Below are 26,901 nucleotides of genomic sequence, written 5' to 3'. Positions count from 1 at the left end.
CATGTAGATGTAAAGTGTAAATAAGGTAATATTTTAGTATTTTACTTTAAAAATAATTTTAGAAAATTTTCTAAAATTAAAATGTTTGGATATTTTAAAAATATGGTAAATATTTTAAGTAAGTTCTCTTTCAAAATATAAAAGCTCATTGGAGATGCAAAGCCTCATAAAGTTGACGTGGCAAGAAAAAGTCATAAAAATTAACAGCTGTCTTTTTATAGATTATTTTATTAGAACACAAGTTCATATCCAACAAAACAAACTCACAAATTGCACACATATTTGAAGATGTGGAAACAGAAAATTAATCAGTTTTTATCATGTGATGTTTTTAAGTTATTAGTTTTACTGGGGATGGCAAGTAATATAAGTCCTTGTAGTCTTTTATTGTCAATGGTGAATTGACAATAACGTATACATTGACTAATTCATCTAATTTGACCAATGTCATTAGAAGCTAAACAAGGTTTTTGCCATGAAACACCAAGAAGATTTGGAAGTTCTGACAGGTAAACAGGAAGAGCAGAGAAATATAAAAACAAACAAGTTTTTGTTATTTGGTTCCAGAATAAAATTATTTTGCTCTATCAGGTTTTTAACGTATTTTTACTTCTATCCTTTTGTAATTAATGTGTCTGTGTATAAATATGTGTTGCTTATGAGTGGTGGTTGGTCATCACTGATATTAATCTTCATAATCAAGTATTGGATAAATGTTCTCCTTTTGTGATTAATTTATCCAGATATGACAAAACCGTACTGGTCTATTGAGGCCAGTGGTTTTTTATTTCTTTATTATTTTAATACAAATATCAACATCTAAATATACGAATATAACTGCAAAGGAAACAGCTGATTTTAAATGAGAGATACAGATCTGAAACATTTGTTTTAAAAATTGTGCCTTTGAATGTTACGTTATTATATTGGAGAATTTACTTGACTGCATTATATAATTTTAAACAAAAGCTTCATACTGACTTAAAACTATCTTGTATTTATACTAGAGAAGACAGTTTGATCTGAAACAAGGGCCACAAAAAATGATTCTTAGTTGACAGTGAAAATGATGGTTCGTGTTGTTAGAGCGGGTGCAGAGGAAGCGGTGCTGTGCTCCGGTCCTTCAGGTGTTCCTTCATCCAGCGGCGGGAGCCTCTATAGATTGTTGAGCTCCTGCAGCGTTTGATCCAACACCTGGTGCATATCCAGGTTCTCTTCTTTGGCCTGGGCCAGCTTCTCTGAAGTAAAAAAAAAAAAACCAGCTTGTTGTATTTCATATTTTCAATTATGAATAAAAGCAAAATGTAACTTTCATTTGGCACGTAGATAGTTGACAATATGATCATCCATACCAATGCAAATTAATACACATTTGTATATTTATGCTACTGATGGAATCTGAACTAAAGTATGGGGTGGACTTGAAGAGTTTTATGTGTGATACCAGAAACTTCTATAAACTGGTTTTATTCTTACCATCAAATAGATTGGCACTGGATTTAAGTAGGAAGGTTTACAAGGAACTCTTTTAGGGAATAAACCCTTTTTACATTTTGTTGCAATATAAAACCAAACTTTAGTGGAGGATAATCACAAGCTGGCTCTGGGTTTGGGCTTGTTACTTTCACTTAAACACGATGAATTGGAAGGTCCTCCTGTAGAGCAGGAAAAATGAGCCCTTCAGAAGGGCTCATTTTTGGAGAATACTGCACCAACATATGTGTCAAGTATAAAAGTCAGACTGTTTGCTTTTAAAAGCACAACTCACTAAAATATAAGTTGTAACGCCTCTTTTATTAATCTGTTTTGATAACCTGGTGATTATATGCACAGAACTGGTCAGACTGACATTCAACCACAATGTCTTCAGTCAGAGCTTTTGCCTCTGCCTGGCCAGAAAAATAGGCCACACTAATATTCTGTAGCCTTGATTAAGACACACATTCACTGTGGCATTGTTTGGATTCTAAGTTTCTGTTGATTTATTTCCATCCAGTGTTGTATTAACGTTTTTGATGGTGGAGTCTAACCGCTGTGCAAAACTTTCTCCAGCAAATCCCAAAGATTCTCAATTGGGTTAAAGTCTTGACTCTGCGGTGGTCAATCCATTTTCCACTTTCCACTTTCCATCAACCACTTTCACATTCAACCTCTTGTTATCTTGGAATATGCCAGGCTTGTACAGTAGGCAAGAGGCATGATGGAAAGTCACGCCTCTCTTCTTACCTTGACGGAGCTAATGCTACTCCTGTACTGGATGTGAAACCACCGATCACACACTAGAGGAAGACATAAACACCTATTGATGTAATTAATGACACATCATAGGGACTGTTCACTGTTTGATTTATGAAGCTGAAGCACAAACACCAGCTTCAACTGCCAACTCTGTCCTCTTCCTCTGTTTAGTCCTCATCATCTTCATGGCCTCATTTGATTTCTATATTCCCATCAATTTCAATGTGCTCCAGTTCAATTTAAAAAGGCTTAAAGATGTTACTCATTGCTGCTTTGGCTGGACGGAGCTAACGCAGTCAGACCAAGGAGGAGTCATTTACCAAGAATACATTTCAACGTGGCCAATCTGACAATGTAAGTGTGACAGTAGTTTAACAAAAATTATAAAAACTAAACCTACTTTTAAATCTAGAATTAATATTTCTCAAAGTATTAGTACAACTAATGGATTCCTTTAACCTTTGCGTTGTCTTGCGGATCAAAAGTTACCCACTACCATATTTAGCTGTAGAAAAAATACCTTAAACTATCTTTTTCCAACTTAAAATTTTATGACGTTTCCGAAATTGTGTGTTCATGCATATGCATGCATGAACACACACGTCAAAGAAATTGTATTGATGTATGAATTGAACTTGTATTTGATCTTCACTTGCACTGTTGATCTGCAGCTAACTCTTCATATCATACAAGTTTCCAAACACAACAAGAAGCATTCTCTGCTATAATAAAAACAAATTCAGTATATAGGCTATAAATGGTACCCTGAATCAAAGTACTTCTCATTGGTTCCTTGCTGAAGCAATGAGCAAGGAACCAACTGGTTTCACTGTCCAACATGTCCTATGTTGTACATTTGCACATACTACATAAGATGTTGAACATCTTACATAGATGTTGAACATAAGATTTTAAAGATGTTCTTATACTGAACATCTTCAACATTTTACATTGAAGCAATAAAATGTTGAAGGATTTTATTAACATTTTATTACTTCAACATAAAAGCAATAAAATGCTTGTATAGGTGTTCTTATGTTATACAACATAAGAACAAAATTGTTCACAAAATAAAGCACATTTTGGTCTATGAAAGAAGTATTTTTATAATTAATTTCCTAAAAAATATAAACAAATAAACTGCTGTCAGAAAAGTTACAAATTGTTGTCTTTTTCCCTTTTGGTATAGTTAATTCAGAAGTAATTACTTCACATTTTTATAATTACAATAATAAACCTTTACTGTGTAAAAGAAAACTATTATGAGAGTTAATTTGTGGTAAAAGGAAAAGTGTAATACTTCTTTTTGTATTGTGTAACACAGAAAACATCTTAAAAATGAATTAAATTGAGTTGAACTGATAAATAACAGATTGTTTTGTCATGCAAAATAGATTTTGGATTTCACATTAAAGTAACCTGCTTTATTTTGGGGCTTTTGGTACGGATGGTCATTTTTGCGCCATGGACAAGGGAAGTAAACAAAATGTTAAGATCTTACAAGGGTTAAGAAATAAGAATCAACTCATTGCACCAGTTGGGTGCAATGCTGCCATCTGAAACATGTTTCAGTAAGTATAGTCACTCATGCTCACTTTAAAAATAATAAATAAATAAACAAGTGTTATTTAGTGTATTAGTACAGTACTCTAATCTAGGTTTGATCACATAAGTTTAGGTTTTGAATCACTAAGTCAAAGTTAATTCTGATTAATTAAAAGCCACAAAGTAGCTCCTTATTCAAGTTCTGAGTACTTTTCCATACAGATGCTAACTTTAGTGCTGTTATTACTACCAAAAATGAAATTCAGATCAAACCAAACAAGACTAAAAAGTCCCATGTATAAAACCATCTGGTGGCCTGCCATTATCATTTTATCACCATTTCTCAGGTTTTTCAGACAAAGGCAATGCTGAGAAATTTAGCATTGAGAAAAACAGTATCTGAGTTGTGGTCATCTCACACTAATTAGACATTATTCTCTGTACTGCAAAGTTAACGTTTGGAAGTCAAGTCAAACAAAAAGAAGGGAAAATTGGAAAAATACAGAATTTGATAAGGATAAAAAGTTTTATTACAGAAAGGAGGAGGAAGAAGGTTTAAATAAATACAATGACATTAACTCCAGACCTCAGGACAGATAGTAGTGAAAGGGGCTAGCTGTAAGTTCAAAGGAAAAAAACAATGGAAAGAGGAAAAAAAGTCTGAATTTACTGCATTATGTTTAGAAATCTTCCAGCCAATAACAATTCTGCAGAACAGGAACAGACCAGCAAAGCAACATGGGAGAATGGGAAGGCAAAAGAGGAGAAGAGGAAGGGAGGAAGCTTCTACAGTGTAGTCATGTCGTTGAGGGCCAGGTCCAGCTCCTCACTAAGAGCCTTGCCCTTCAGCTTCTGAGCATACACTTCATCTGGAAGAGGACATGGACAGGAGGACAACACAGGGAAGAATGGGAACACATTGACATGAAAGAACAGAAAAGAGAAAAGAACAGAGGTTTTAAAAGATAACCAAATTCAAAATAAATAATTCACAGGAAGGATAATATCTGGCACACCTTTCAGATGAAGTTGAAATCATACAAATACTAAGTTCTATAGACTTCAATGAAACATGTTTATGACACTCAACGGGCTGATGTTAACCTTAGCTAGCAGCCTCTGCAGAAACAGATCAAATTCTTTCTACAATGAAACTCAGATTGTAACAGTCCTGCACAATTTTAGAAAATCCTGCAAAGGCAATAATGATACATAATTTATCAGGTGCAAAACATACTTAGTATATGCCTAACCCTAATCCTAATCATAACTCAATTCGCACCGTAGTCCTAAACATAAATTATAAACAAAAAACATCACAAAGCCTGAGGCCCAGGCTTTGGGTCCCATCAGAAGAAATCTGTCCTCTCAATGTAGTATTTGTTGGAAAAATGATCCTTACAAAAAAACAAGGTGACACAAGGTGTGTGTCACCTTGGAAACTAAGTATTTCTGTAGCTTAAAATCGATCAGAGTTACATCTCCAAGACACAAGGGTAACTGGGAGGACTGGATGACTGGAAGGTTTTATTGAAAGCAGGCCTGTTAGAGTATTACATACCTTCTAGATCATCAATTGTCTTCTCCAGCTTAGCCACAGACCTTTCTGCAAACTCTGCCCGGGTTTCAGCCTGGAACACACAAACACAGTGACAAGCAAACTGAGCACAGCACAAGAACTAAACCACCTGGCATGGCGCATAATATGAAAATGACATATCATGTTTCAGTTACAATAATGTCACAATAATGTCAAAGTAGAACACTCATTTTCATAGAGTAACGCTATTTTCTGCAGAACTAAGAAAAAAACATTTCTGAATTGGTGACACACTAATGGTACTTGATGCACAATCTGATTAGATTATTTGTGTTGGTGGAAACAGAGTTTCCAAACATTTTATCTTTCTGGTTGAATGGTAATAGAAACCCAAAGGACTTCTGTTGTCAGTCTTACCATCTGATGTGTGAAACAATCACGCACACAAAAATTTGCTGATTACAGTAAATTTAGGTGATCTCTGAAGATTGCAATTTAACTTCTTAAACACCATTTCCAGCTTTTTCTTATACATGTTTCTTTCCAACCTGAAACCTAATTATTCTAAATATGGACTGAATGTTTTGCTGACATGATAGTGACCATTATAAAATATACAGCTCCAACTTCTTCACTTCCTCATCATGCAAAGGACTAGTTCTCTTTGCCATAACACACTTAGTAATGGAGTCTGACTCCCACAGTCTGTGGGCCAATTCTCTTCACTGTCTATCTAATAATTAAGTATTGAATTGAAATAAATTAACATTAAATTAAGTTTTAATTGAAAGAAAATTAAATTAAATTAAAAGCAGATCATGAGCAGTTCTAAACAGGGGCTGATTTAGTATTATCTATACTGAACAGAAAATACTAAATCAATTTCTTATGATGATATGTGTCGGTAAAGAACCCATAATTGGTACCTTGGACTACTTGTTTTGTCACAAATTTGTTTTGTCACATATTTGCGACTAGTCAACTAGCTCCGTAAAATGTCACTGCAGAGTAAAGAATCGACTGGTCGATTGTTGGTGCAACCCCTAAGTCATACTGAGACAGGATCACAGTTTTTATCTGCTGGATCTAGGCTCTGCAAACTACAGCTGCAGAGCCAAAAGTGGCTCTTTGGCTCGCTTAACATACTAAATGCTGCAGTACTCCATTGCTCTGTTTTTGTTTCTTTTTTGTTTTGTTGAGTGTTCCCACAAAAAAACATTGACCCTACCCTGGGCTCCCAGATAAATTAGCATTTTATCATCATCTTTGTCTTATTTTCACTTAATTTCAATTTCTTTGTTTAGACAGCTAGAAATAAATCATTTCAGAGTCCTGCAGAAATATACACACATTTATATTTGGGCATACATAGCTTAGGGGACATGTTTAAAAACAAAGGGAGAGAAATAGAAGGATAAATATTCTCACCTCCTTCAGCTTCTCTGTAAGCACTTTAATCTCTTCTTCATATTTGTCCTCTTTTTGTGAGTACTGAAATCCAAAACAATAAGTATAAACAAAAAGTTCCATGGAGTGACATTTCCAACCTAAACTTTAACATCAACAGAGAAAGAGAAAGAAAGCTTTCAAAGTGGCAAATCCTTGATCTAGATTTTGTTTTTGTTTTGTTTTTTTGTCTCTAATGACTTGAATATCTAGAAAAATGCAAGAAAATAACAAGATGTTGAAACATTAATCTGGAAAATAGTATGACTTAAATAGTTGTACTATTTAAGTCTTTTCATTGTATTGCCTAACTTTATATATGTATATGTATATTAACATAAATGTGACCAGGAATTACTTCTTCCTCATATGTTGGTTTCTGTCAGCATTTCAATCCATTTCTACCACCAACCTATCATAGACCAACCTCACCATCCTTCTCTGGTGATGTTGTTGTTACCGTCTTAACTCAATCAGCAATGCAGATGTTGAATGAACATGTTGTTCTTTGCTATTTTCCATGTTATTCATTGACCAATCATGTTAGCGGCAAAGTCCTCCTCATCTCTCACTGTACCTTCTCAGCCTGGGCTTCCAGGGACTTCAAGTTGTTGGTGACATTTTTCAATTCTTCCTCAAGGTCAGCTGATTTACTGAACAACATAGGAAAGAAGAAAAGCAGCAGAAGAAAAGGCAGTAATTTGAAAGGCAGAAACGGGCGAGAAGCTCAAACCAGATGCAATTTGATGGACCAAAAACATTTTTATATGTCAAAATATTTTACATATGTCCAAATAAAATAAAATATTAGATAAGCAGAAGTAAATTATATTTTCTTTGGAAACAATGGATAAAATGCTTAAGGTCCAGCAATATGCAAAGAAACCATAGATTCAGTAAAATACCAGGAAGTCTGGACAAAAAGTTTACATAAATATTCAAAATAAATCTAATAAACATTTTTGGTGAGCATTGGGCAAAGCATAACATACAAAAACAGATCTCTGTTACATGTTTCAAAAAATGAATGCTCTAAATATTCTGGATCAACATGTAGGTAGAAATAAATATCTCATCTTGAAAGTAACAATTATAGAAGAGATTCTAGACTTTTCCAAAATCATCTGAAATTAAATGTAGCCATAAGAGGAAGAACAAAATGAGCTGCACCTGCATGGTGTCTCAAATGGTAACCATTTGTTATTAAAACTAAATCTTCATTTTGCCAAAAAATATTGTTTGATCAGAATTTTTCATACAGTATATAAAAAAAATATTAATACCAGACAAAATTATAAAGTATTAAGTAAAGGATGGAGAGGAAGAGAAAACATGCAAATTAAACAGAATTGACAAGCAGAGATAAGAAGGTTAGTGCAGGATGCATCAAATACCTCTTCCTCACCGCACATCATCAACTTCAAATTCTGGTCCATAAGCCTGAGCTCCTGTTCAAGCTCCCTGACCCGCCTAGGGGTTTAGTCCAGGATGGGGCGAAGCGTCAGATAGGACACAAAATGCATTCATGCTTTCATGCAGTGACACATTTTGCAAAAACACAACAAAACATGTGTGACTGGAGCATTTTTATATGCTGTGCAAGTGCAGAAATACAAAAACTGCTACAAATAAAAACAAATGTACATTCAGAAATCAAATCACCTAAATGAGCCTGCCATTTGTAGAAAAAGTTGCTACTGTTACGTTTTTATTTATTTATTTATTTATTTATTTATTTATTTATTTATTTATTTATTTATTTATTTATTTATTTATGATCTGTGTGGCCATCATAATCAGATCCAATTGGTTTGCAGGTCATGCTGTAGGTGATCATGATACTTACGCCTCAGCCACCTCAGCACGCTCCTCTGAGCGTTCCAGATCTCCCTCCAGAATCACCAGTTTACGTGCAACCTGCAAATATATTCAGGCCCTGACGTCATTCCACACAAAACCTGCTCATGGTGTTGAGTACGAAACCTCAACTCGGACTTTTAGAACCAGTTGTTTACTGTGACCTCATCCTGATCAAAATGAATAAGAAGTTATTATTTATTTACTGAATTTTAAAAACAGGCCTCCTCCTGAGGCAAAAAAGAGGAAAACTCCTCTTTTAATTCTAAGGTTTAAGAACTGTTTCTGGACTTTGACTGGTCCATTGTTGAGTCTTGTTTCTCTTTGTTTAGCCATTCTGTTGCTGCTGTAGTTTGAATCTTTTTCTCATTCATTCTCAAGACATATGCCATCACATTGTAGCAGTATGAAGCCTGCCCCAGGATTGAAGACACCTGGCACCTAATCACCTGAGTGGGTGTGAGTATAAAGGCAGACTCCCTCGCATTCTCTTTTCATGCCTGCATTTGGTCACTTCAGTGGAATGTCTGCTGGTTAACTTGCAGTGGTCAAACTCAATCCGGAAATAGTAAGTAATGTTTCTCCTTCTGTACAAGATCTCAATTTGAGTTGGCTAATTCAGATTGTTTAAATTTAGAAGCTGCCTGAAGCCTCCTGTTGATACTGGGATGTGGCAGTAATTTACCCTTCCTAGTACAATTTGGCAACATCAAAAAGGGTATGTACCTTTATTGCACTGCACCCATACAGTTCAACACCACAAAATAACAATAAATTGTGCATAGCTTGTATTGACAAGTGGATCCTTCTGCTGTGGGTCCGGAAGGGGCTCTCTGGTTGAAGTGGCGTTATCCAGCCCTGGTAGGTGACCATAGTTTCCTCTGCCTTGTGCCATGTTCCTAAAAACCACCTATTAACCCAATTTAATTTCAGGTCTAGAGCTGCTGCAGCCTGCTGGAAGCCCTGCTGCTTTGTTTTTGCTTTGTTTTTGCTTTGTTTTTGCTTTGTTTTTGCTTCCAGCTTGGCTGGGTGTGACTGCTGTGGTTTTTTTTAGACCATATAATCGAACTGCTGATTTTAATAACTGGATGTATCAGCATGCAACCTCATTTTAGCACCCATGTGTAAATTGTAGTGTCTTTTCTTTGTTTTGTATTTGGTTTGTGTAACCCCACCCTTTTGTTTCCAGGCTGGGAGCTGAAGGCAGTGGGGGGGCATCCAGAGGGACTGGACAAGTGTGCTGTGCGAGTGACCGGTGTTGGGATTTCTTCACGGATTGAGTGTTTATTCACAAGTGCTTGGGGTGATTTATTAATTTGTTTAGGCCCAGTTTCCACATGTGGATTGCCCTCCCCTCTGCTGGTAGGCCCCAGCACTGCACTCCCTCTCCTATTGTGCTCCTTGGATTTTACTGGCTTTTAAAAGGAGAGAAACAATAAAATTAATAATTTTTTGTATTAAAAAGAAGTCTTGTTCTCCTTGGGTACAAACCCATCTATTTCCTTGGGCGCAATTCCCAAGGTGGCGCTGTGACACCTGCTGGCTACCCTGCTTTGAAGGGCAGAGTAGCCGCTTCTCCCACTCGTGCTGCCACAAACTGGCGCTGCGAGCAGGATACCCCTTGAGAACAGACATTCCACTTGTTTTGTCTTTTTTTTTTCTTTTTCTTTTCAATGTGTATTGTTTGAATTTATAGGTTGAAACAAAGCAGCAGTGTTTCCCATACGTGGGCCCAGAAGTCCTGTGCATCTCTTGTGTCAAATTCTACTTAAATTGTAGCCATGGAAGAAGAGTTGCAGGAATTAAAGGAGGTAATTTTGCAGCTGAAGGCAGAGAATGAAAGACTGAGACGGGGACAAGCTTCTGTTACAGCTGGTCCCAGTGCTGACCCTCCCGCTCAATCTACATCATCTGCTAATGCTGGTGTTCAACAGATGGAGAGGTTGGTGCTTGTTCCCCGGGATAGAAAATGTCCCTTTTTCAGAGGAAGAAAGGGTATAGGTTTGGTAGAGTGGTTGGAGGAAGTGCAGGCTTGCATGAGAGCCTATCAGAGTTGGACCAGGCATTTTTTTTATTTGACCACTTGGAAGGAGAGCCGCGTGAGGAAATTAAATTTCGTCCCAGGGCAGAAAGGGAGGATCCAGCCAAAATAATTGCTGTGCTCCAGGAACTGTATGGGTGTTCAGACTCGTATGTTGCCTTGCAGGAGGCTTTCTTCTCACGGAGGCAGCAAGAAGGAGAAACATTGCAAGAGTTTTCCCTTGCATTAATGAGTTTGATGGCAGCTGTTAAACAGCAAGCCCCAAGTGACATTCCTAATACTGAAGTGTTACTCCGTGACCAATTTGTTGAGCATGTTATCGATGGCTCCCTGCGCCGTGAATTAAAACAGCTTGTGCGTGTAAGACAGACAGCCACATTGTTAGATGTCCGAGCTGAAGCAATCAGGTGGGAGCGTGAGGGGATGTCTGGAGGTGTCAGGGGTCGAAGTCACTCGGTTCCCTCAGTTCTTGGGTTGCAATATGGAGTGCAGTGCCCTCAGCAGGTGACCAACTTGCATTTAACATCAGAGTTAACCGAAATGAGAGAGTTGTTGAAGCAGCAGCAAGCGCAGTTAAACAAACTCACCCAAAGTCTCTCATCACTGCAAGGTCTTCAACAGGGCCGTTCTACTAATCGGGGCCCTATCATTTGCAGACGTTGCCAGCAGCCTGGTCATTTTGCTAGAGAATGTGATGGTGTTCGTGTTGCCCCTCCCCAGTCCATTCCTCAACCCCAACAGTCTGCCAGGCAATCCCATCGTGGCCCACAGTCGGAAAACTAATGCCCGCCGAACTGCAGAGCCACAGTTCTGGCGGTGCGGTTTCTGGCTCGGAGGCTTCTAAGCTTATGTCATCTTGTCCCCAGTTGGAAGTGAAAATGGGAGGAGTATTAGTTCCCTGTTTGTTGGATACTGGTTCCATGGTGTCTACAATCACTGAAAGCTTCTTTCACAAACATTTTGAACCATGGGGTAGTGATAAGCTTCAAACATGTAACTGGCTACAACTCAGGGCTGCTAATGGATTGGCCATACCATATATTGGCTATTTAGAACTTGAGGTTGAACTTGTTGATAAAACTATGCTGCAGTGTGGTGTGTTGGTAGTTAAGGATACCCCGGGTGATAGTGTACCTCACCTCCCTGGTGTCTTGGGGATGAATGTTATTAGCAAATGCTACAGAGAACTTTTTGGACAACATGGTTCGGCTTTATTTAATCTGCCAGTGTTGTCTCAGGTCTCTGAGCCTGTTCGGCAAGCTTTGCAGCAGTGCCACCAAGCTAGTGTAAAGGCCTCAAGTGGGGCCCCTGGAATTGCCAGAGTGGGTGGTAAAAGGGCTTGTCGTATCCCTGGTGGCATGATGAAACTGGTTGCATCCACCTGCTCTCAGAAATATTCTGGCATGAGTGCATTATTTGAGCCCTTGAGTCCGCTTACCAGCCGGATTACTTGCTTCACCTGCTTTGGTTAGGGTGGAGAATGGCATCACTGACATTCTGGTTATCAATGTGGGGTGTACCGATGTGCTTCTTTATCCCCGAACCAGGGTTGGTACCCTGGTGGAAGTCACTATGGCAAGCTTACCAGCTGATGTTACAGCGGTGTCACCCTGTGCTGCAACCGTGGCCTCCCAGTCTGTTTCTGACGTGGCACTGGATGTGCTGAAGGATGTGAACTTGTCAAGTTTGTCAGCAGACAACCAGGAGAAGGTGAGGTCTCTCCTTAACCAGTATGCATCTGTTTTCTCAGCCCATGATGGGGATTTAGGCTGCACTACCCTGATTACCCATGAGATTCCTCTCATGGATGATGTCCCTGTTCGTCAGCGCTTCAGGCGGATCCCTCCATCCGATTATGATGTAGTGAAGGAACATATTAATCAACTGTTGAACACTCAGGTAATCAGAGAAAGTTGCAGCCCATATGCATCCCCAATAGTCTTGGTAAGGAAAAAAGATGGCAGTCTGAGAATGTGTGTTGATTATAGGCAACTTAATAGTAAGACCAGGAAAGATGCTTTCCCTCTTCCTCGCATTGAAGAATCTTTAGATGCACTAACGGGTGCATGTTGGTTTTCCACCCTGGATTTAGCCAGTGGTTACAACCAGGTTCCAGTGGCTGAATCAGATCGGGCCAAAACTGCTTTTTGCACCCCATTTGGGTTGTTTGAGTGGAACCGCATGCCCTTTGGCCTGTGTAATGCCCCCAGCACCTTTCAGCGATTGATGCAAAGAATCTTTGGCGATCAGCAGTGCCAGTCTCTGCTGCTCTATTTGGATGATATCGTGGTGTTCTCTTCTCCTATAGAGGAACACCTAGATAGGCTGAAGGCGGTGCTAGGGAGGCTGCAGAAGGAAAATCTCAAAGTAAAGTTGTCAAAGTGTGCCTTTTTTCAACAGGAGGTCCATTACCTGGGTCATGTAATTTCTGATAAGGGTGTCTCCACAGATCCAAGTAAGGTAGAAGTGGTGGCCAATTGGCAACCTCCAAGTACCATCTCAGAGCTACGTTCGTTCTTGGGTTTTGCCAGCTACTACCGTCGGTTTGTGGAGGGATTTGCCAAATTGGCTGCACCACTTCATAAACTAGTGGCTGAAAGTGGAAGCACCAAACTCAAGAAGAAACAGGACCAAGGGGTCCTGGATCATTGGACTGAGGTTTGTCAAAACAGTTTTGAGGCCCTAAAGAAAAAGCTTACCACTGCACCTGTCCTCGCTTATGCTGATTTCTCTCTTCCATTCATACTGGAAGTTGATGCAAGCCATGGGGGGCTTGGGGCTGTGCTTTCACAGGAGCAAGGAGGCAAGGTGAGACCAATAGCCTATGCGAGCAGAGGATTGAGACCTCCTGAACGGAATATGGCCAATTATAGTTCTATGAAACTAGAATTTTTGGCACTTAAGTGGGCCATGACTGAAAAGTTTCGGGAGTATTTGTTAGGTCAGAAGTGTATTGTCTACACAGACAATAATCCGTTAAGACACCTCTCCTCTGCTAAGCTGGGTGCTACAGAGCAGCGCTGGGCTGCGCAGCTAGCATCTTTTGACTTTGACATAAAGTACCGTTCAGGTAAAAGTAATAAGAATGCCGATGCATTATCTCGCTTGCATTCTCCTGGGGTACAGGATTTGGAAGCTATGCTCCCAAGTACTTTGCTTCCTAAGCCTTTGCAACAAGCCTTGGGGAAAAATAGAACTGAAGTAACTCAGGCTGCCGAGCGTAGAAAAAAAAATAATGACCAGCGTGTAAAAGATGCTCCACTGAAAGAGGGGCAGTTTGTATTGCTTCGGCAGCTCGGTGCAAGGGGGCGCCACAAGATCCAGGATGTATGGGGTTCTGTAGTGCATAAAGTTCTCAAAGCACCTAAGGAAAGGGGCTCTGTATACACTATTGCACCTGTAGATGATGAGTTAAAGATTAAAACTGTTCATCGTACCATGTTGAAACCAGTGGTTTGGACTGGGTCTCCAGTTGGGTCTGTTCTTAGTTCACCCTTACTTGATCAGTTGCCATCAGAGGAAGATCTGTCAGATGAAGGTGATTTCTTGGTGATGCGTGTAAGGTCGTTATCTCCTCCCCCAGCACAGGGTGCTGTAGTGACCCAACAAACTCCTCATCCATGGGCTACCGTTCAACCAGATCAAGAACTGCCTGGTCCTTCTAGGATTCAGGGCCCTTTGGAGGTGGAGTTACCATCACTCCCCCAACCTGCTACTAGTAGGGAAAGTGTGCGGCGAACCCAGAGAGCAACTGCAGGTCAGCACTCAAATGTGCATCATCTCCCCAGACCAGCAGGGGCCCCCGAACAGCAGGTTGGGTACCTACCTGATCCAGTATTAAACACGGTAACAGCTGTTTTTAGACCATGGTGTTAGCTAAATTTTGGTTTGATTGTCGGGGCGACAATTCTTTTTGGGGGGGTGGAATGTAGCAGTATGAAGCCTGCCCCAGGATTGAAGACACCTGGCACCTAATCACCTGAGTGGGTGTGAGTATAAAGGCAGACTCCCTCGCATTCTCTTTTCATGCCTGCATTTGGTCACTTCAGTGGAATGTCTGCTGGTTAACTTGCAGTGGTCAAACTCAATCCGGAAATGGTAAGTAATGTTTCTCCTTCTGTACAAGATCTCAATTTGAGTTGGCTAATTCAGATTGTTTAAATTTAGAAGCTGCCTGAAGCCTCCTGTTGATACTGGGATGTGGCAGTAATTTACCCTTCCTAGTACAATTTGGCAACATCAAAAAGGGTATGTACCTTTATTGCACTGCACCCATACAGTTCAACACCACAAAATAACAATAAATTGTGCATAGCTTGTATTGACAAGTGGATCCTTCTGCTGTGGGTCCGGAAGGGGCTCTCTGGTTGAAGTGGCGTTATCCAGCCCTGGTAGGTGACCATAGTTTCCTCTGCCTTGTGCCATGTTCCTAAAAACCACCTATTAACCCAATTTAATTTCAGGTCTAGAGCTGCTGCAGCCTGCTGGAAGCCCTGCTGCTTTGTTTTTGCTTTGTTTTTGCTTTGTTTTTGCTTTGTTTTTGCTTCCAGCTTGGCTGGGTGTGACTGCTGTGGTTTTTTTTTTAGACCATATAATCGAACTGCTGATTTTAATAACTGGATGTATCAGCATGCAACCTCATTTTAGCACCCATGTGTAAATTGTAGTGTCTTTTCTTTGTTTTGTATTTGGTTTGTGTAACCCCACCCTTTTGTTTCCAGGCTGGGAGCTGAAGGCAGTGGGGGGGCATCCAGAGGGACTGGACAAGTGTGCTGTGCGAGTGACCGGTGTTGGGATTTCTTCACGGATTGAGTGTTTATTCACAAGTGCTTGGGGTGATTTATTAATTTGTTTAGGCCCAGTTTCCACATGTGGCTTGCCCTCCCCTCTGCTGGTAGGCCCCAGCACTGCACTCCCTCTCCTATTGTGCTCCTTGGATTTTACTGGCTTTTAAAAGGAGAGAAACAATAAAATTAATAATTTTTTGTATTAAAAAGAAGTCTTGTTCTCCTTGGGTACAAACCCATCTATTTCCTTGGGCGCAATTCCCAAGGTGGCGCTGTGACACCTGCTGGCTACCCTGCTTTGAAGGGCAGAGTAGCCGCTTCTCCCACTCGTGCTGCCACAACATCTAACTCTACAAGACACTTTTAACTCTTGCTGGATGACTCATTGACTGCAATCTGCAACACAAATCCTGTCTGGTTCACATGTCAACTGATGCCAGAAGAATTGAAGTTGGAGGTATAATTCATTAGCAGCTCTTTAGTTAGCCGGTGGTTGAAGTTCGTCCTTTAATCAGTGGGTTGCCTGTTCATTTTTGTGTTTTCAACCATTCAGAGGTGGACTTGCTGCGGTGCTAAGGCTTGGTATTTTGAGGTATTAGTATTTCTAAGTGATACTAAAATAATAATTCCATCTTAAAATATAATCCTTTGTTAAACTCTAAACAGAGAGAATGTGCAGAATTAGCCCCACCTCTTCATATTTACGGTCCGCCTCTTCAGCAATGTGTTTGGCCTCCTTGAGCTGCATCTCCTGGATTTCCATTTTCTCTTCATCTTTTGTTGCTCTGTTCTCTATCACCTTCATTCCTCTGAAGAGAAGGACAGACGTAAACGCTGGTCAGGTGGGACATGGTGCAGCATTCGCCAGCTTGGCATAAATCTGTCTCTACCAGGAAAAAACCTAAACATTTCACATTCAGAAAACTGGCTCTAGTCAGACTTTTGTTACTTGGTGTTTTAATTCCGATTTTATTTGCAAAAGTAAAGAATAGTGATAAGAGCAGATCAACAGGAAGCTCTTCACCTCTCGCTTTCATCTGCAGCTTTCTCTGCCTCCTCCAGCTTCTGTAGAGCAGTAGCTAGCCTCTCCTGAGCTCGGTCCAACTCCTCTTCTACCAGCTGGATGCGCCTATTCAGAGACGCCACTTCTGCCTCCGCCTGCAGGAACAGAAACACTCTGGGTGTAAAGAAGAACAGTGACCCTAAACAACAAATAGACCCTGATATCCAACAAAAGCAAAATCCTCCAAGAATCAGTTTCTAACCTCTTTTTCCATGTTTGCTGAGAAACATTCTGAGCAGCTCACCTTTAGGAGCTCAAATGTCTGAACAAATGAGAAGATGCCTCTTTACTTATGTTAGAGACCTTGGGCTCTTTTACAGGTGTAGGTTAACATTTTCTTCACCAGAATAAAAGCTGAACATTGATTTTGTTAAGTTAAACTGAATTTCTAATAAATTGTCTTTTCAGAATGTAAACAAAATATTATTGTCTCAAACAGGTAGCAAATTCAAAGGTAGGGAAAGGTTGAAAATCTGATCATTAACAATATGCATTTTGATCAATAGTGTACCATCACTTCATAATGTAACATGTTGCTTGTTTGTGTTCTCTCCCTGTAATACCTTTTAGTTACAGTTCAGTCATTGATGAAAAATCCAATGAATGAATAAATGTACAGCAAATCTCAGTGTTGTGTGGCTGAGTTTCTGCCGCCTGGTTTTTTAAATTCATTTTAAACTCCTTTGCTGCTAGCTGAATTAGTTCTGTTACGTTAGAATCCGCTGATATGTATGGAAGATACAGAAGAGGTACAGAAGAGGATTAGGGCCACCGATCTGAGATTAAAGTCAGAATTCTGAGATTAAAGTCAGAATTCTGACTTTCTGACTTTATTCTCAGAATTCTGACTTTAATTTCAGAATTGTGACTTTAATTCTGAGATTAAAGTCAGAATTCTGACTTTCTGACTTTAAAGTCAGAATGCTTTTTTTTTACACAGCAGACCGGCTGTGACGACACTGTAGAGTTCATGAACTAAATTCGCAATGACAAAGTTAGATTATTTAGACCATTTGAATTAAAATTATTAATGATCAGGTCGAATATGATCTTGGCCCTCAAACCTAATTGCGAATAAATGACCGAGCAGCGCCCCCTGGAGGCCGGACGATCCGGCCCTGGTGGTTACCCTCTCTCTGGCCTCCCTCTCCATGTCCACCTCCGTCTGGAAGAGTTCGGCCCGGTCCTCCGCCTCGTAAGCCTGCTGCTGCAGGTTCTGGATTTTCCTCCTAACAGCGTCTATGGATGTTAAGGTCGCCATCCTGTGACAGTTCAGTCCCGAGCTTCCCAACGGCGTCACGGCGTTTCCATGGAAACCGCTCCGGAAAGTTCCCCCGTTGTAATTTCAAAATAATGTTAATACAAACTTCAAAAGGCTAAGTTTTAGGTTAAGTCATATGAACTATATTTTTGATAAGGTTGGGCAATTTGTCATTTTATGAATCACAATGTCCGCTTGTAATTTTTGCCTCTTGATGATAACCGAATATTTAATTTACAGATAACCAAACCTCTTAAAACCGGATTTTATTATTTATTTATTTATTTATTATGTATTTATTTATTTTAAATTTTGCTGCAGACAGTATAATTCCAGTATTTTATTTCAGTTCAAATCAAACTGATAAAAGTTTATTCATTCCAAAGGGAAATCGCATAGATGTTGTTGCAACTAGACTTTCAGAGTCCTCCTGTAGGCCCTATGTGTCTATCTCATTCAACAAGGCCATGATGGTGACCTTGGAATGTTGACAATTTGTAAGTCATGCAGAGCTGTGTCTGTAACCAGAGTCCTGTTTTTAAAGATAGACTAGTTTAAGAAGGCATACTAAACATTCAGTAACACTGTTACTACTTTTCTGCAGTCCACTGTACTGTACTGTACTCACATCCGTTGCCTTTTTCTCTGCTTGCTCCAGCTTCTCCTGGGCGTCCTTCAGAGACTCAGAGTATTTGTCCAGCTCATCTTCTACTCCTTTGAGTTTCTTCTGCAGGCCCAGCAGCTCCTCCTCCAGCTGCAGGACAGACACACAGACACAAACACAAACAGCTGACGGTGTGATTAAAGGGTCTAGAAGATTGTATTGTCATGTAAGGTTTTCTACTAAAACTATTTCATTTAAAATCTTCCAGCAGAAGAAACTTAACATCAATGTTTAAATTCAGTTTCCTTATGCATTTTTAAGATGAAGTTTGATCTATTTATTAAAATGCATATTTGATTTGCAGTATATTAAATAGATAAATGAAAGGGTTTTTTTTACCTTTTAAAACCATGTTTAAAAATGCTCAAATGTAAGTTTCTATTTCATTATAAATTTGTATGTTACAAATGTATGATGCTTCTATGATGTGACTGTTTTAATATGGAGGTATTAACTTTTAATACCTCCATTTTAGACAGATGTAATTTTTCATGATGTCATATTCTATCATTATTGTTTCTCATTTTGCTTCAAGGCGTCCAGAGTACTGTCAATACGATGCACTGTCTAAGAGCTGACTGTGTTTAATAGAGACAGAGTGGATGTAACAGATGGGTAGACTAAATCAGCCAGTTGCTCAGCCAAAAAAAAACTACATCATACAGAATTTAGTGTCACTTTTTCATCAAATCTGTGAACTAAATGACTTCTTCCCAGTGGAGGAATGGAATGAAGTATGAGTAGTTCGTTACTGTACTCAAATTACGTTTTTTCATGTCTGAACATTACTTGAGTTGATCTTTTGAGAGTGCTTTCTACTCCATTACATTTCTAGAATGAGTTGCATTACATGTTACATTGAGTGTTTATTAATTGATGACAAACTGGAGTTGAAATGTTAGCCAAATGATCAGTTGTTTGATAGGAGTGTCTAGTTGCCCTATTTTTAGGCATCACCTTATACTTCAATGAGTTCACTGCAGCTAAAACAGCACATTGGTTTTGGTTTGTGTTTAATAAAAACTTTCAAATGTATAATAATTCCTCTTGTATTGCTTAATAGCATTTATTGCTGCAGGTCATCACTGAAATTCTGATGCACAGAATCTAAAGTCTAAGTGTGAACTGTGTCACAGAGCGAAAACATAATTAAAACATTCATTTTCTGCAGCCTTGTTCATTAAAAAGGCACCACTGATGTATTTAATAAATATATATAATATATACAAAGGCACACTAAATGATATTCTAGACCATTGTAGAGAATAAATTCAGCAACTACTTTTAAGTATTCTTACAAGCAAGTACTGGCTTTTGCTAAATTAAATTAAATGTTGTAACTCATTAATTTAGATTTTTCAAAGAGTTATTCAAAATGGTGATGACTGTTGGCTGGAAAGATCTCCTGCAGTGGTCTGTGCTGCACTGAATCTGAAGAAGCCTCTGACTGAAGATTCTGTGTCTTCCCAGAGCATCCGCTCATGAAAACAAGCAAAAATGTTTTTGTGGTACTTTTTTTGTGGTTTTTGTGGTACTTGTTTTCTTGTACTTTGACTTAAGTGCAGTGCTTGCTTGACAAGTGCTTTCTCCACCACTGCTCCTTCCTAATGATTCACTTCTGAACCAGTAGGAGGGGCTATAATGTCTGTGCAAAACCCAGAGGCAGAGTTAAGCTTGGTCTGTCTGTTCTGCCAGTACATTTTGGGGAATAGATTAGAAACTAAAGAGAATATAAACTAAAGTAAAACACTTGCTTTCAGATATAATTATAGCCTATGTGATATGAAAATAGAAGTTTATCACTGCTACTTTTATATGTGACTTCTTTACACAGCGAAATAGCTGAATATGCTAATTTGGGACATTACATGGATAAATGGGTTTATTGATAATCAATAAATTGGGCTGCACAGGAGCAAAGTTGGTAGGACCTTCTTGCAGCAAGAAGGTCCTGGGTTCGATTCCCGACCCGGGGTCTTTCTGCACAGAGTTTGCATGTTCTCCCTGTGCATGTTGGGTTCTCTCCAGGTTCTCCGGCTTCCTCTCACAGTCCAAAAACATGACTGTTAGGTAAATTGGTCTCTCTAAGTTCTCCCTAGGTGTGTGTGTGTGCGTGCGTGTGTGCGTGCGTGCGTGCGTGTGTGTGTGTGTGTGTGTGTGTGGTTGTTTGTCCTGTCTGTCTCTGTGTTGCCCTGTGACAGACTGGCGACCTGTCCAGGGTGACCCCACCTCTCGCCCGGAACGTAGCTGGACATAGGCACCAGCAACCCTCCCGACCCCATTAGGGACAAAGGGTGAATAGAAAATGGATGGAATAAATTTAATTAATTAATTAATTAATTAATAAACCCCAAAATGAAAAAGGAATACCGGTAATGGTCCTGATTCATCTTCAAAAAACATGCATCACACTTCTGTGACCATCAATTACTATTAACCTTGATGTTTGGAAAACACAGTGAGAGAAAGTTAATTTTTTAGCAAAGTTTTAGCAAAGTTTGCTAAAACTTTGCTAAAACAATGCAATATTTGTTGCATTGTTATCTTTGCAACAAATAACAATGCAAAGATCTAACAACGGAACCTTTTTTATTTCATGATTCAAATAATCTATTTCACAAAGATTGATGTTAAAACGTTGCTTAGAATATTACCATCTGCTGTAGATTTAATTCGCTCTTTTTTTGACCAGTGACTCATCTCAAAGACAGTTGCAGCTTAAGGGACTATAAAAAGCCTGGGGTAAAGAAGAGTTAAAGGCCTGGTGACAATGTCCCAGAACAAATGTCCTTTCTATTTGAGCTGTGGCATCCTCCCCCAGCCTCCAGCCATCTAAGGTGTCTACTTCACAAATAGCCAGCCTCTCTAACCTAAAGCAACAATTCGAAGAAGGTGGAGGTCTGCAGAGGGAACCCAGAAATAGACATTCCAGATTTCAATACTCCTAAACAAAGAAATGCAGAAGTGCAGGACCTCTTCTGACTCCCAGTTGAATTCCTCTGGGAACAATGAGATCTGAGGTTAAAATAATATCACTTATAAATACACTGCTACCTGATCTTGTCAGATGCAACTAGAGAAAGTAACAACCCAGCAGTAATCCGCCCGCTGGGCGGTGGCATCATCTCTTTAACCAACCTAATGCTGCCGCTGCAGATGAAGCAGCACAGCTCTGCTGCTTGCAGAAATATGAACGGATTAAAATGTTGCTTATTATAAAAAGTTGCTAGTTTAATGTTAAATTAGTTACTCGGGGCTGTGGTGTTTGTCCTGTAATTGGAGGGATGCTGGTTCTGTCATTGTGTCACCTGCCTTTCCTCCTGGTCTCTCCCTGCCTCAGGGCACCTGTGGCTACACATTCACACGCTCATCAGTGTGAATGTGTGAATGACTGGATAGAATGTGAAGCACTTTGGGTTCCCTGGACGTAAAAAAGGACTGTGCAAGTAAAGGCCTTTCATCATTTATCAAACAGCGCTTGTCTCCTCCAATAGACTGTCATTCTCTGACTTACAGAAAAAAGTGCTTAAAATCAATGAGACTCCTGAGTGGATAGACCGACCCAACTATCACCAGCTGCAATCGACAAATTCTGTTCATCTTTCAGACAGACGTGAAAACTACAGACAAAGCACAATCCAGTCGGCTTGTGATGTCATGCACATCTGAATCTTAAAAATGATTCAAAAATTATTTTTGACAATTTCGTCATGAGATTCAGAGACAAAACTTGAGCAATGCTGAATGTTTAATAATCTCAGTATTTGAAAAAAATGCCCAATGAAAACATAATTTGGCAATAGCAAATGTGATGCTCAACACTGGTTGGCTTGTAACAGATTATTAACTGAACAACCATCCTTCTCTGAGGTCAGAGGTCAGAAGGTTTTTATTCAACTTCCTGTTTCTTAAAGGCACCTGAAGAACAGTCCCATAGGGAAGAATCCTGTGCAGGTCTGTTTCTAAATCAAAAGCAAATCCACTGAACATATCTGTAGGGATGTGTAGTCTTTGCAGTCAAATAGGAAAAGAGATGTAGATGCCTTGTTGATATGTCAATAAAAACAACTGAATGAAAACAGACTTAAATAATGAAAAAAGACTGGCTGACATAAAGCTGCTCACTACTCTTCAATTGTGGGCTGTAAAAATTTCTCTAGTGCACAAAGCCATGCTCCTAAACAGGAGAGTTAGGTTTGCTGTTAACTTGTGCAGTTTTGAATGATTTTCTTTCTAAATTAAGAAAGAAACAACAGGGTTTTATGTAAAGTTTGATAAAAGGTTTTTCAGTGCATGTCTATTCTGTAAAGTGTCAGTGTGCTGCAGTTCAGAACCTGAGTCCTGATGCATATGACCCACTGAGGGGGGTTTGGTGATCAGAACCGAACAAGATCAAAGCAATGAGAGAATTCATGTTTTCTCAGAGCAGATCAGATTTGAAGCAAACATCAGTATCAGTACGGTGAAATAATGGATGCATAAGCTGATGTGGCTTAAACCATCATGGTACCTTTCAACAAAAACTGACACAACATAATAGCTTGCAAACGGTGCTAGGAGCTGTCCTGCAGGGTCATTTCATCTATCGGCCTGAACAGATTCTGATGTCCACATAAAAAGAGAACATATAAAGAAAGAGTTTTTGTGTTTCAGGTATTTCAACCAATGTCTGTATATATTGATCTGTCTCAGGACAAGCTCATAAATACGCACATCAGCTACTAACCATAAGATGTAAACTACCAACACTTAAACCTAAACCAAACAAAAATCATCTTATAAATTCCCAACGCATCTTATAACAACTAACACATCATATAAACTACCACCTCATTCTATAGAACCTGCAGGCTAATCTATGATGATGTACTGGATGGTTGGGTGACAGAAAAACAAGGTTGTTCCCAACTAATGCAGTGAGTTTGAAAAATATGGAACTTAGCAAATCAAGACCTAGCCAAGAGGTGTTAAAACTTTTCAAGTTAATAATGTGTGAAAATGAAATGTCATTTGCAGGTCAGTGTTTTGGGGGAATCTGTTGAGCAGATCATGCAGCTGTACTATGCACAAAATTCAAGTTTTTTATGAATTGTTCAAGAAAAATAGCAAATAATCATTTGATCTGCATTCAGTCAAGAATTATAAATAAGTTTGGCCATGGATTTGTTTTCTCTTTGCTGCCTCAAGGTGGGAATTATCTTTCCCTCAAGGACGAAATCCGGTATCTTGGTGTCTTATTGAGGAACGTTGGCAGGATATGAAAAGGCAGCATAAAACCCTAATGAAGACAGCCTCGTCTAAATGCAGTTCCTGATTTTACAGTCTACTTTCTGACCCTCACCTATGGATCAAGAACTTCTGTTTGTGTCCAAAAGAACAAGAACCCAGATACAAGCTCCTGAAATCAGCTTCATCCATAGAGCGGTCACGTCAAGAGGCAGCACAACACTCCACAACTACACAACACAGCAGTTCTCTTATTTCAGTCTCTAGAAATTCACAAAAATATTAATTTTGAGATCTTTGTTTAATACTTAGTCATCAGTATTACACATATTTTCATTAAACCTACATTTGTGTTTTTAAAAATAGTTTTTTACTGATCTGGTGAAATATCATAAATATTATTTTAAATGTCATACTTTCATTAGTTGTTAATAGGATATCATTCATCATAATTAACAGAAATAAAGCCTATTTTAATGATTTGTTGGTTTACTGTTGGTTTAAATTTGTCATCTTATTGTCTTCATTCTTAGAGTTCATAAAAACTCTAAGAATGAAGAATGAGGTGCAGCTTGTTCGCCTAGTCAGAAAAATCTTCTCTCAAAAATGTCTGTATGTTGAGTCAGAGGTTCCAGAATATAATCTATCAAAACTAGTGATGAGGGCTTTGATCTCATGTCATGAGATTTATGTTTTAATAAATGTATAAAAAAGTTGCAACCAGAATCTGAATCTAGTTCTCTTGCACTGTTTGAAGGTGCAAGAGAACCTTCAAACAGTGGTTTGAAGAGAAAATTGAATTTTGGTGCTTCCAAGATCTTCTGGTATAGTGATAAGGAGGATGTCAAAGTGTCGGCTGCTTCAACGTTTTACTGTTGGATCTCAAGAGTGTAAAATGATCTTTGTTGTTTTTACAGTTACAGCCTTTAAAATCTGAAACCTGTTACAGCTTTCTGTCCTTTGCTTTGATGACAGTTTTTTTGTAGATTAGAGGAGGTATTTTCCTGCAACATTTCTTCACTAGTATTTTTATGCTAATATGTTAGACGGTGTAAAAGAAGATGCTGTTTTTGGTGTGAAACTAAGTGGTTTTTTTGGCCCCACCTGTTTGCATTTGTCCTCGGCTCCCTTCTTGTCAACCTCTGCTTGCTCTGCCCGGTCTATCGCATTCTCCTTATCCAGCTTCAGCATCTGCATTTTCTTCTTGATGGCCTCCATGGTTGCGTTTGTTGCCTGGCTCTCAGCAGAGCAGAGAAGAGGACTTGGTTATCCGGATGGAGACCGACAGGAGGAGAGGACGCACTGTGAGGATGTAGACTACTGAGAGACTCTGGAACAGCTCTCAGATGGACACCCCCCACCCCCACCCCTCCCACAGCTACAGTCGCTCCAACCACATAGTTCAGCACCAGTCATTGTCCATATTTAGACAGTCAGCGCTGCCCACTGTGTGTGTTAATGAAACAAGTCTGATGTGTCATCATTCAGCGTGAGACACAGCTGCACAACTTGCATCCTGAAAAACTCCACACCTTCCTTTGCTGCCCCTCAAACAAACCGATCCTTGTTTGGTTTGCAGCCCAATTCTCCCATTCTCTTTTCATTTTAAACTATACATATACATATACATATACATATATGTATAGGTCTTGTTTTTATTAGTACTTAAGGCTATTAACGTGAAAGAGCTAGGCAAAATGCAAATAAAACTTTTTAGATTTTTTTTGTAAAATATTCAAATAAGTTCTCATTTTCTGCTTTCTTCACTTTACAGCTATTGGCTATTTTGCATTAATCTTTTATATAAAATCCTAATTAAATACATAGAGGTTTCTGGTTGCATAATATGTCCAAAATCATTTGTACCTTTGCAGATTTAAATTTAAAAATGTTTTTATTCAACCAGACATTTTAAGAAAAGAGCATCAGATAAAAACAAAGAATATCTGTTTCAATTTTTTTTATTTTTGAGAAAAAGTTTTATTGGATTTATTGATTGATTTTCTTACTAATTCAGTCATTTATCCAATAAGTTGTTATCCATACCTCAAAACACATCAGCAATTTAAAGAACTTGACTCAAAAGACACAGGCATTTAGTTTAATTTGATGTGTCTTACACACCAAATTAAACTAAATTACCACTTCAATCATTACTATATAAAAAAATCAAATAACATATCAGAAACAGAAAAGGGAAAAAAATGATTCAAAACCAAAACAGATGCAACACAATTTGTAGTTATTTGACCTTGTAACCAGAGCTAATAAACATTGGATTTGTATGTTCAGAGTTATCTTATTAATAACTCGTATGGCTCGTTTTTGTCTTTTATTGGTGCATTGCTTTATGTGTGAAACCCCATAATTCCACACAATGATATATATCAGCATAAGTGAACTGTAAGTTATATATAAAGCCTCATAATTGATAATACTTCTTGACCTATAGAGAATTGCTATTGTTTTTGCGGTCTTTTCCTTTATGTATTTAATGTTGTCTCCAAGTTGATGATAGTCAATAATCACTAAAAACTGTATTTCTGTCACTCGTTCAATTTTAGTATCACATATTTTTAGAATCACGTCCTCCAATAATGTCTTTTTGATGTCACCCTTATCTTTTGCCCCCTCCATATATTCTCAAACATTTAAAATTAAAGTCAGGACTTTGACTAAGTCACTCAAAACAACAATATTGCTTCCAGTCAAACATGTTGGCAAGCTATTTATTTAAACCCCAAAATCTGAGCTTAATATGCTAAAATATCAAAAGAAATTAAGGGGTTTAAGCTTTTTTTTTTTTTTTTTTTTGGCAAATGTTCTGCCAAATCCTACAGATGTTTTGTGTGAGTGTGTTTACATGATGTTAGGCCACCATGTTCTTCAGATCTCTGTCCAAACTCTGTGAAATGTGCTGAATTCCTCTGGCCCACTTTCCACCAGGTTTTAAAGGATCTTTAGTTGAAACCTTGGAGCTTCCAATGATCAGGGATTTTCACATCTGAAACTCATAGTTTGAAGTTTGAGTCCAAAAACACTGCTGCATCAACTAATAAGAAGCATTAACTTCCTTCTTCAATTGTAGCAACAGATGCTTTATGTAGCCATCTTCTAAGTTGTCAGAGTGTTAGTGGCAGTCAGCTCCAACAACAGTTGTACACTTTCTTTTTTCATTTGTGACATCTTTTGCTTTTTCCAAATTATACAGCTTCCCTTCAGATCAGCATGTA

The 26,901-nt window shown here is 38.8% G+C and overlaps 2 protein-coding genes and 1 long non-coding RNA gene across 12 annotated transcripts; 2 read left to right on the top strand and 1 right to left on the bottom strand.

Moving 5' to 3' along the window:
* Positions 1–208: 208 nt before the first annotated feature.
* On the bottom strand, positions 209–25,062 carry tpm2 (tropomyosin 2 (beta)). Of its 5 annotated transcripts, none has more exons than XM_044143872.1 (9): positions 24,773–25,060; positions 18,407–18,532; positions 16,479–16,612; positions 16,146–16,263; positions 8,616–8,686; positions 8,164–8,239; positions 6,752–6,814; positions 5,345–5,414; positions 209–1,238 (listed from the first exon to the last, which is right to left on the bottom strand). In XM_044143872.1, exons 1-9 carry the CDS (start codon positions 24,884–24,886, stop codon positions 1,156–1,158), a joined length of 855 nt encoding a protein of 284 aa, XP_043999807.1. In that variant the 5' UTR covers positions 24,887–25,060; the 3' UTR covers positions 209–1,155. The 5 variants fall into 5 exon arrangements, with proteins under 5 accessions (XP_043999807.1, XP_043999806.1, XP_043999808.1 ...); XM_044143871.1 differs by lacking the exon at positions 8,164–8,239 and adding an exon at positions 7,347–7,422; XM_044143870.1 differs by lacking the exons at positions 209–1,238; positions 8,164–8,239 and adding exons at positions 4,296–4,652; positions 7,347–7,422 and having other exon boundaries at positions 24,773–25,062.
* On the top strand, positions 8,699–12,081 carry LOC122846749. The gene is made up of 3 exons (XR_006373281.1): positions 8,699–9,194; positions 9,264–9,344; positions 9,412–12,081. It is a non-coding gene; the product is annotated as an uncharacterized LOC122846749 (long non-coding RNA).
* On the top strand, positions 12,991–16,134 carry LOC122846747. 6 transcript variants are annotated; one of them, XM_044143867.1, is made up of 4 exons: positions 12,991–14,765; positions 14,835–14,915; positions 14,983–15,058; positions 15,389–16,134. In XM_044143867.1, the coding sequence occupies exon 1, from the start codon at positions 13,527–13,529 to the stop codon at positions 14,541–14,543; it is 1,017 nt and encodes a 338-aa protein (XP_043999802.1). In that variant the 5' UTR covers positions 12,991–13,526; the 3' UTR covers positions 14,544–14,765; positions 14,835–14,915; positions 14,983–15,058; positions 15,389–16,134. The 6 variants fall into 6 exon arrangements, with proteins under 6 accessions (XP_043999802.1, XP_043999801.1, XP_043999798.1 ...); XM_044143866.1 differs by having other exon boundaries at positions 15,131–16,134; XM_044143863.1 differs by having other exon boundaries at positions 14,983–16,134.
* Positions 25,063–26,901: the final 1,839 nt, after the last annotated feature.

Source organism: Gambusia affinis, linkage group LG17 (genome assembly GCF_019740435.1).
Source record: "Gambusia affinis linkage group LG17, SWU_Gaff_1.0, whole genome shotgun sequence".
Taxonomy (NCBI): Eukaryota; Metazoa; Chordata; class Actinopteri; order Cyprinodontiformes; family Poeciliidae; genus Gambusia; species Gambusia affinis.
The sequence above is the reverse complement of the archived record's forward strand: the minus strand, read 5'-3'. Positions and strand labels throughout refer to the sequence as shown.

Excerpts from the sequence above, each read along its gene's own strand:
- LOC122846747 (XM_044143867.1), top strand. The coding sequence starts at position 13,527 with ATGGCCAATTATAGTTCTATGAAACTAGAATTTTTGGCACTTAAGTGG.
- tpm2 (XM_044143870.1), bottom strand. The coding sequence starts at position 24,886 with ATGGAGGCCATCAAGAAGAAAATGCAGATGCTGAAGCTGGATAAGGAG. Across the intron at positions 7,423-8,615 it reads CGTGCTGAGGTGGCTGAGGC|TAAATCAGCTGACCTTGAGG; the intron begins GTAAGTATCATG and ends TATGTTGTTCAG. Across the intron at positions 5,415-6,751 it reads TTACAGAGAAGCTGAAGGAG|GCTGAAACCCGGGCAGAGTT; the intron begins GTGAGAATATTT and ends TGTGTGTTCCAG.